We start from the raw sequence: 10,584 nt of genomic DNA on the forward strand, positions 1-10,584 counted from the left end.
TTAAAATGCTAAAAAGCCAGGTAAGCAATGTGATGTTCATAACTTCCTTCTCACTTCACTGACTTCTCAGAAGATATATTATATAAATAAGACCCATCTTTCTTTTCTGGCACAGATAACAAAGAAAGACAGGCCTGGCAAAAAAAAAAAGACCCTGAAGGCATAGTGAAAGCTGTTTCAAATTTTTTCTTTTTATTTTTGCACAATGCCTCAGCAAAGAGTCTAACATGATACTCGTACATATGTCAGCTACCCCCTTTATGGCACTGAAGCAACAAACTGGGGTTTTCCACAATGTTCCTAAATCCATGATGTCTCCAAACTCAATAAACCCTTCCACTAGGTTTCTTGATAATCTCCTATTTCAACCCACTGCTATCAAAGAAATATATATGTTATACCCTTCCAATAAAGTCTGACAAATGAATATGCACAAGCGTTATTTAAATATAAGGGCATAACGCTATCATAGCTGGGCCATATTCTTCTCCCACACCAGCACAATGCTATAGAGTTGCCACCGGAGAAGAGCCCTAACATCAGGCAGACAGCAAAGGCACATGGCAGCACACTGTGCCTTACCTTGACTCAAGTCCACGGTTGTACCACCAAGTTTAGTTTCCCAGGGCAAAAAATGGTGGACCTTTGCAGATGAGTCTCTTCTACCCAGCACAACCCCAAAGCTGTCGTCGTTGACTAAGGTGATGGGGCCCTCCTACCGACCCAGTGTTTCCATATGCTACAAGCAGGAGGAGACTGAAGAGCACCCAGAGGACAATCACAGGACCTACCCACAGCCGTGTGGGAAACCCTCTTCCTTTATATTAGAGCCTGGGTTCGTGCTGCTTCCATTGCTCATTCTGGAGCATCCATTCATCTAGACACTAATGTCATTTCCAAAAATGAAAAATGAACAGATTTTTCCCTTAGTCTCATGAAACCATTGAAATACAGATCATCGCTTAGTCTACACTTGCATTGGGTCCAAGGATCCCATGACTCTACTAAGAGTTTTCCGGATGCTACACAAAGACAATCAGGCCCTTGATTTGCATGCACCTGTAATACTGTTGTCAAACAACTAAGAAACAAATATCTGAGATGGACCTGGCCGAAGGACTTCTCTTTCATTCAGTTCAGATTTACAGCATCCCAGGACAACCACTGCTCCCACTGAAACCAGTGACCCAGACAGCAGAGGCAAAAGGCTGGGTATTTCATCACGTTTAGCGCACAGAAAGCAAAGCAATTGCCCAAGCAAGAGATTGAAATACAACTCACTACTCTGTACAATGACGTTTTGCACGTAGTAATCACTCATAAAACACAGCTGTGTCTTCTCAGACGGAGCACCGCAATACAATACTTAAGTCTTTGACAGCACAAAATATAGCTATACATTTTGTCCAGTTCTTCCAGGTCTATTGGCTGATTTTATAAAAATTCCTGTGAGAGTAATTAATCTCTGCTAGAGTCAGACACTTAAAAATACAGGAGAAATACTATAGAAGTAATGACTAAACACTGGGAAACATCTGTCTGATCTTACAGAAAACATTTATTGAAATTTTTGAAATTTGCATATTTAAATGAATGCTCAAATTGGTTTGGTAGTTGCGTTCTATAAAGCACATTGCCTCAACTGGATCCTTCAGCACCATGTTATCAAACCCTCTCTTGGAATGTCTTCACTGACCAGCATGTAAATGAAGTAGGTGACCAGATCCATCCTTCAGCATAGGATCCATCCTTAGTGTAAATTACAGACAGGCTAGTAAAAGTGGCTGGCAGAAGAGCAATGGGGTTATGAAAGCTCATTTTACATCCTTAGTAGAGTTGGCCAAGAGAGATAGCTCTTAGACCTTACAGAGACAATTGCTTGTTTGGAAGGAACAAGAAAAAAAGATCCACAAGGATTTCAGATTTCATTTTGGTAAGAATCTCATCTTTTTGTTCCTCTCCCTGGAAAGGCAGACTCGAAAACAAATGGATGGAGAAGGACTGCCGAAGCTGAAAGGCACAAGCAGCTGGTTTCAACCTGGGAGGACTCGGGCATGCCTCCGAGCCCGAGCATGCATACCCACCGGGCTAAACTGAGCCCACTCGAGAGACGGACCAGGAATTCTCTGCCCCGCCTGCTTTCTGTGGTTTTTAGAAGGCAGCTGCTCAACCTCCTACGAAAATGCTAACAAGGGATCAGCTACACCTTGAGACAGTGGCAAACCACTCTTTGCAGATCTGACCGAAAACATCAAGGCTAGCTCTTCAGATGGGAGGTAAAAGACATGACAGGAAGCCCTAAGAGGAGGAGGCATGGAGGCATGAAATTAGCGGCACAGGAGAGGATGGAGCTCAAAATAAAAGACCCTTTCTTTCCCTTAATTCTGCTGCCATGTCACACCTGCTTTTTGAGACCCCCCAAGGTTCTTCTCCAGCCACAGCTAACCATAAAAACCATAAATGTAAACACTGCTCCACTGCTGTTCAGCATTTTTCAAGATAATTAATGATTGCACACCTGGAGTGAAACCCTAACCCCACTGCAACGATTTCTGACTGACTGTAAGAAGGTGAAAGTTTCACATGTTGAGAGTGGGGTCTTTCACTGGTCACTGCCCCTCACAGGGGGGAAATCTGCCTCTATTTTTTAAAATATGGCAATACCCTCCTTCTCAATATGACAATTTACTGAAATGTTTTTACATCAAGAAGGACTGTAATAAAGGCTTTTGGAAATGCAGCTTAATTAATCCGATTGGCTGCCTTTTAGATCTGCTTCACTTAGCTAAGGAATAACCGATTAAAACGCCAAACATAATTTTGTAAGACAATGGAGGGCGTTAAAAATGCAGGAAGAACCAGGAGCAGCTTCAAGGCTCCTGGAGTGGCACCAAGTTACCCTAACTGCTACACTCAGTAGCTGAGCTGGTTCCAGTCACCAGCTGCTACCGGGGCGTGATACCACTCACTTTATGCATGCTCTAAAATAAAGTAGCTCCTGACTTACTACATGCACAATGTTGCCAAAGTAACGCTGGATTTAAAAGGTATCCATTTTCCTACGTACTTTATGAAGCAGAGTTTTCCCGACGAGTTTTCATAGCTTAGCAATTCACTTCTCATTTATGAGAACCTGCAACTGACAAAGCGCTCCTCAGACGTCCAACACACCTACCAGCACCCCTATAACCAGGCCACTTTTTGCCGATCGCAGGGGAGCGGCTGCACCGCGACCCGCTCCGGCTCCCACCGCGAGTCCGGCGGGGCAAAGCACGGCTGGGGGCCGGGGCCGGGGCAGCCCGGCGGCGGGGCGGCTCCGCGGGCGCTGCCTGCGCCCCGCCGGGCAGGGGCAGCCCCCGCTGCCCGCGACGGCCGCGGCTCCCCTCGCACCTGCAGAGCTGGCGACCCGCAGCCGCCCTCCCCGGCCCGCACCGGGCTCCCGGCGGAGGGGACGGGACGCTGCGAACTCAGCGCCGTCTCCAAAGAAAGAGGGGAAGGAAAAGCTTGCTGAAGCGAGGGAGGCAGGGGCGGCGGGGCCCTTACCTCGGGGCGCGGGCGGGGCGGCGCGGCCCGGGCAGAGCTGCAGGGCGAGCGGCAGGAGCAGCAGGGCGGCGCGGCGCTCGCACCCCATGGCGGCCGCGGGCCGGGCAGGGCAGGGCCGGGCAGGGCCGGGCAGGGCGGCGGAGGACTGCGCGCCTCTCCGCTCCGCGCCCCGCCGTCTGACGGGGGCGGCCCCGGGTCCGGGGAGGGACGGCGGCAGCGGCAGGCCATTGGCCGGGGCTCCCCCGGCCCCGGGGGGCGGGCGGGGGCGGCGGCGGGGCAGGGCCGAGCCCCGGGGTGGACCCGCGGGGAGCGAACCGTCGGGGCCCCAACCGGGAACGAGCGGCGTCGGTGGGGGTGCCCGAGGCCGGGCAGAGCCGGAGGTCTTGCCGAGGTCCGGCAAAACCTGCACCTGTCGGGGTCCCCGCTGGAGCCAGCGCTTCGAGAAGCCGTGGAAGATGGACCGTGTTTAACGGCACTGAGTTCCCGGCGGGTGGGGAGGCTCTGGCGGGTGGACTTGGTCTTGGCAGGAATTTAACTCGTCCGCTTTTCCTAACTGAAGAGTGTCACCAAAAGGGGTCGTGCAGGTTGCCGACCGGGGCAAACTGAGTTTCTGGAAGACTCTGACTGGCAACGCGAGGAACAAAGCATCTGCTCCTCGGTTTCATTTAGAGAGCTCGGGAGCATTGGGAGAGCTCAAACCGACCGCATTGAGGCTCTGAAAAAGGTTACTTATCTTAACAAACCCCCAAACCTGATGACTTAACCAAAGTAAGTTTAAAAAAAAAAGTTCTGCTTTCAACTACAACAATTTTCAGTATTGTGTGTGACCCCAGGACCTCATTATCCCATTGTTTCTCCTCTACTCCAGAGAATTCCAGGCTCGGCGTTGCTGACGTTAAGAAAGCATGGGAGAAAGGGAGCAAGCAAGCAAGCCCCTTTAGGGCTGCGCAGCTGTGCAACCAGTTTCTGCCATGCCCAGGTGAAACTACCCATCAGGCTGGCCAGCCCCCACCCTGCCCCGTGCCTTCAGCTGGCGAAGGAAGGGGTCTCCCACGGGGCCCCGTGGCAGTAGGAGAGCTGCAAAGCACTTCTCCCGCTCCGGAGCTGAGGGCGCGTGGTGGGCTTCCCAACCTGCTGCACGGCCCCCTCTGTCCTGTGCCTCAGCCCCGCGGATGCACAGCTGCCACGTCGGAAGAAACGCAGGAAGCCATGGCTGGCCCCCTCGCAGCTTGCTACCCAGCGGGCAGCTGGAGCAGCTAGCTGGAGCTGTCCGATGCTATTTACATCATAAAAAGAAGGGCAACAATAGGAGAGAAATTTTATGTTAAGTAGGCAAAGTAGTGTTGATTAGTGTTCAGTCACATCAGGTTTGCCATACACAGCTAACGAGCACCGCAGAGAGCAGCCTTGGGGGGCTCGTTGTGTGCGAGGCAAGGCACAGTGCGCTGCAGGGCTGGGGCTGTGGAGCGCGCTGCCAAGGGGCCGCCCGAGTGGCTCCGCCACCGCACGGAGCACGGGAGCGGGCTCCTCTCCAACGCTGGCGCAGTGGGATTTTCAAATACCTTCAGCTGGCCGATATTCACTTGCCCTTTAGTTGCCCTCCCCGCATGGCATGTACCCTGCAACACACCCTCCTTTTTAGCTTATGTGTGTAGCGGTGTTGACCTGCGCCTTCAGTTGCTCGTTTCTTCCTCTGCTCATCGCCAGGCTGAAGGGTGCTCCCCCATATCCAGTGTGTCCCAGCACAGTTTTACTCCTCCTCCTCACCCCACTGCTCTTCGTGTATGTCTCCATACAACAAGAAACGCCTCGGCTTCACTCCCACCATCCTTGCCCCTGTGGTGGAAGTGACAGGGTGACGTAGTGGTGTCAGCGGGCTGGCAGAGAGCTGCACAGTGGAGTGAGAAAAACAGAGCAGCGGGTGCAAAGAGCTACGGAGCAGGGAGAAAGAGGGAGGCTGGAAGGGGGTAGAGTAGGAGGCAAGGATGTGTAACAAAAAAAGGAAGAAGAAAGGACTTACAGTGCCACGAGCTCCCTTGAAAGAAGTCTCAGTCCAGAACTCATCCTCAGGCTAAAGGATGGAGACAGCACAGATGCTGCAGAGGCTAAGACGTTGACTTAGAGCAGCACTGATGTTGCTCTACTGCCTGTTAAGGAGAAGACCTTCATCACCAAAGAGCATTCTTTGAAAACATGGGCTTAAACGCCTGACACAAAAACATCATGAAGGTCTGCAAAATCATCACAGTTCCGTATTGCAGTATTTAGTGACTATAGCAGACAAAAAAAAGGGATAAAAGGATAGTCAAGTTTTGCTTTCACCTATCTAAGGGAACACCATCAATGATTTGCAACCATTTGTTATGTAATTTATTTGAGTTTATCAAAACATAGGAAATGTTTTCTTGAACAATTTCCTTCTCTGTCAAAAATATTTATTAAATAATTTTAACTTAACATTTTTCACTTTGATTTAACTACGAGGAATCTCTTGCACTGATGCTAATCAACCCTATGGGAGAAGGATCTTGTTTGTGGTGTTATATACTTATTATATTGTTAGTGTTGGATTTGTGAGGGCCATATTCTGTTCATGCTCCACATCTGCTTATTCTCGTGCTTATTCACCAAGAATGCACATGGAAGCAGTATCTGGCAAACAGAGCATGCTGCACAATACAATATAACAGAAGGGAACCGGTTCACAGTGTCTGTCAACAGAAGCTTAAGTCCATGTTTAGGTGATCTTAGCCAGTACACATAAAGGTCACTGCAATTTTTCCAGTTTTCATTTCTATGCTCAGTGTTATTATTGGAGTACGTTACAGGCTGAAGGGGATTTTGTGATCACGCACAACCTTCTTTAAGGGATTTTCACAAAGTGCGATGTTTATCTGCTGTCTGAAAGGGACTATTTGACCTTCTAATTGTTATTTTCAATAAAAACAATGCAATATTAGCTATTGCCTTTTCACTCTTGTGTATTCTCTGAAGTACAAACTTCAGCTTAACTTACTGGATGTTAATATCTTGGATAAGAATCAAAAAGTGATTATTGGAGATTGTGTTTTCAAGAAAACTTCATAAAGCCAGTAACTTTTTGTAAGCAAGTTTCTTACAGAAATATATGACTGTAATTTTTTATATAGGATCTGCAAGTAAACCTGAGCCATTAAAATATTTGTCCTGCTTACTTTACATAAATCAATAAAATTCTAAGCATACAGAATACAGAGAAGCTGCCAGCATTATAGATTTTGCTTTACAGACGTGTCCGTGACTTGTTCAAATTCCAAGTAATGGGGCAGGGGAAGTAGAAAGGAATCCCTGCTGCTTAATTCAGCTTTCATATTTTGCTCCTAATATGCGTCAGGAGACTCATGTTTTGTGGAATTATATGGATGATTAAAAATCAGGATTCATGGGCAATTAAAATATAGAAGTTTCAATGCAAGTGAAGTATCAGCTCTAAACCACATCCTTCCCTATTTATGTCAACACTTCTGGGTTTGATCCTGCCACATTTTCATAAAAATTTTGTAGAACATAACGTTTCAGAAGAAGTTCTGCTTTTTCAAAAACACACACTGAAGCCGCACTTTTTCAAGTGAAGTCATATATCCATTCTCAATGCACCTATTGGGTATAGGTATATGGGGCGATCACTTGAAGGATCAGGAGCGCAGGTCATGTTTTCCTCCATCCCGTCAGTAGCCGTGAGGCATATGGAAAGGAACAGGAAGACCCAGCTCATCCACACGTGGCTCAGAGGCTGGTGCCAGCGGTGGAATTTTGGATTTTTCAATCATGGGGCAGTTTACATGGCACCAAGCCTGCTGGAGACAGATGGGGTTCACCTGTCACAACGGGGGAAAAGGATTCTGGCTCAGGAGCTATCAGGCTTCATTGAGAGAGCTGCAATGGATGGCTACAAGCTCTTTAGAAGGGCTAGGCAAGGAAGGAGAGGTGATGGGGTAACCTTGTACGTTAGAGAGTGTTTTGATTGTCTAGAACTCAACAAAGGTAATGATAAGGTTGAGTGCTTATGGGTAAAGATCAGAGGGAAGGCCAACAAGGCAGATAGCCTGGTGGGAGTCTGTTATGGACCACCCAACCAGGATGAGGAAACAGACCAAGTATTCTACAAGCGGTTGGCTGAAGTCTCACAATCTCTAGCCTTTGTTCTCGTGGGAGACTTCAACTTACCTGATGCCTGCTGGAAATACAACACAGCAGAGAGAAAGCAGTCTCGGAGGTTCCTGGAGGGTGTGGAAGAGAACTTCCTGACGCAGCTGGTCATCGAGCCAACCAGGGGAGGTGCCCCGCTGGACCTGCTGCTTACGAACAGAGAGGGCCTGGTGGGTGATGTGGTGGTCAGAGGCTGTCTTGGGCTCAGTGACCATGACATGACAGAGTTTTCAGTTCTTGGAGAAGTAAGGAGGGGGGTCAGCAAAATCACTACCCTGAACTTTAGAAAGGCAGACTTTGGACTGTTTAGGAGTCTGGTTGACAGAGTCCCTTAGGAGGCAGCCCTGAAGGGCAAAAGAGTCCAGGAAGGCTGCAGGTTATTCAAGAAGGAAGTCTCAAAGGCGCAGGAGCAGGCCGTCCCCACGGCTGGAACTCAGGAAAAAAAGGAGAGCCTACCACCTTTGGAAGAAGGGGCAGGAAACTCAGGAGGACTACAAGGATGTGGTGAGGTTATGCAGGGAGAAAATTAGAAAGGCAAAGGCCCAGCTAGAACTTAAACTGGCCACCGCCATTAAAGAGAACAAAAAATGTTTTTACAAATATATCAGCGACAAAAGGAGAGCCAGGGAGAATCTCCCTCCTTTGTTGGATGCGGAGGGAAACTTTGCCACGAAGGATGAGGAGAAGGCTGAGGTACTTAATGCCTTCTTTGCCTCAGTCTTTAATAGTCAGACTGGTCATCCTCGGGGTTTTCAGGCCCCTGAGCTGGGAGATGGAGATAGGATGCAGAATGAAGCCCCAGTTGTCAAAGAGGTGGCAGTCACCGACCTGCTCCTCCACCTGAATGCTCCAAGTCCATGGGGCCAGATGGGATCCACCTGAGGATACTGAAGGAGCTGGCAGAGGAGCTCGCCAAGCCACTCTCCATTGTTTATCAGCAGTCCTGGTCAACCGGGGAGGTCCCAGATGACTGGAAGTTAGCAAATGTGACACCCACCTACAAGAAGGGTCGGAAGGAGGATCCAGGGAACTACAGGCCTGACAGCCTGACCTCGGTGCTGGGGAAGGTCATGGAGCAGATCATCTTGAGTGCCATTATGCGGCACGTGTGGGACAACTGGGGGATCAGGCTCAGCCAGCATGGGTTTATGAAAGGAAGGTCCTGCTTCACTAACCTGGTCTCCTTCTATGACAAGGTGACCCGCTTAGCGGATGAGGGGAAGGCTGTGGATGTTGTCTACTTGGACTTTAGTAAGGCCTTTGACAGTGTCTCCCACAGCATTCTCCTGGAGAAGGTGGCTGCTCACAGCTTGGATAAGTGCACTCTGCGCTGGGTTAAAAACTGGCTGGACAGCCGAGCCCAGAGAGTGGTGGTGAACGGAGTCAAATCCAGTTGGCGGCCGGTCACCAGTGGTGTTCCCCAGGGCTCTCAGTGTTGGGGCCGGTCCTGTTCAATATCTTCATTGACGATCTGGATGAGAGAATAGAGTGCACCCTCAGTAAGTTTGCAGATGACACCAAGCTGGGTGCAAGCGTTGATCTGCTGGAGGGTAGGAAGGCCCTACAGAGGGACCTGGACAGGCTGGATCGTTGGGCTGGGCCCAACTGCATGAGATTCAACAAGGCCAAGTGCCGGGTCCTGCACTTGGGTCACAACAACCCCAGGCAACGCTACAGGCTTGGGGAGGAGTGGCTGGAGAGCTGCCTGGCAGAAAAGGACCTGGGGGTGCTGGTTGACAGACACCTGAACATGAGCCAGCAGTGTGCTCAGGTGGCCAAGTGGGCCAATGGCATCCTGGCTTGTATCAGGAATAGTATGGCCAGCAGGACCAGGGAGGTGATAGTGCCCCTGTACTCGGCATTGGTGAGCCCGCACCTCGAGTACTGTGTTCAGTTTTGGGCCCCTCACTATGAGAAGGACATCGAGGTGCTGGAGCGTGTCCAGAGAAGGGCAATGAAGCTGGTGAAGGGTCTAGAGCACAAGTCCTGTGAGGAGCGGCTGAGAGAGCTGGGGTTGTTTAGTCTGGAGAAGAGGAGGCTGAGGGGAGACCTTATTGCTCTCTACAACTACCTGCAAGGAGGTTGTAGCGAGGTGGGGGTCGGTCTCTTCTCCCTAGTAACAAGCAATAGGACGAGACGAAATGGCCTCAAGTTGCGCCAGGGGAGGTTTAGGTTGGATATTAGGAAAAACTTCTTCACTGAAAGGGTAGTCAGGCATTGGAACCGGCTGCCCAGGGAAGTGGTTGGGTCTCCATCCCTGGAGGTATTTAAAAGACGGGTAGATGTGGTGCTTGAGAACATGGTCTAGCGGTGGACTTGGTAGTGATAGGTTAACGGTTGGACTCGATGATCTTAAGGGTCTTTTCCAGCCTTAACAATTCTGTGAATCTATGATTCTATGATTCTATTTACTTTTCATTTATACTAATAGGAATTCCACTCAGACAACCAAGAGGAAAAAGCTCCTGAAGAGCTTTTGGATGGGGGAGAGAAGATGCAGATTGCCTTTTTTTCCATCTTTGCTCTGGACTCCACAACAGCACAGAGATGAACTGGGCCCTAAGGCAAGGCAAAGAAAGTTTACTCTCCTATTTACCTCCTAAGCCCTTTTGCAGCCTCCCTTCAGAAGAGCCATAAGCTGGCTCATCCTCCTTACAGAAACAGATGTTTGGGATCACAGCTGTTAGGAGCCAACCTTTTCTCTAGGGTTTGCACATCTCAGTGAGGTGATCACACAGTGAACAGGCCAAAGTGAAGTACCTGGACAGACTGGCTGGGAGTTAGCTGGTCCCTGTAGGGAGAAAAAGAGAAGAAAGGTGTCCTTAAGAATACGTGCCTGAAGTACCTCTTTAC

General features: G+C 49.5%; 1 protein-coding gene across 1 annotated transcript in view; it reads right to left on the reverse strand.

Annotated features, from left to right (window-relative positions):
• THBS4 (thrombospondin 4) overlaps positions 1-3,631 on the reverse strand; it is a gene marked incomplete at its 5' end in the record, with an annotated part of 40,534 nt that extends 36,903 nt beyond the window's left edge. The window contains one exon of the mRNA XM_082336463.1: positions 3,544-3,631. Within this exon, the coding sequence (XP_082192589.1) occupies positions 3,544-3,631 (88 nt within the window). The remainder of the gene's footprint in view (positions 1-3,543) is intronic.
• Between the last annotated feature and the right edge of the window lie 6,953 nt (positions 3,632-10,584).

The sequence above is a fragment of the Platalea leucorodia genome (genome assembly GCF_965183815.1).
Source record: "Platalea leucorodia genome assembly, chromosome: Z".
Taxonomy (NCBI): Eukaryota; Metazoa; Chordata; class Aves; order Pelecaniformes; family Threskiornithidae; genus Platalea; species Platalea leucorodia.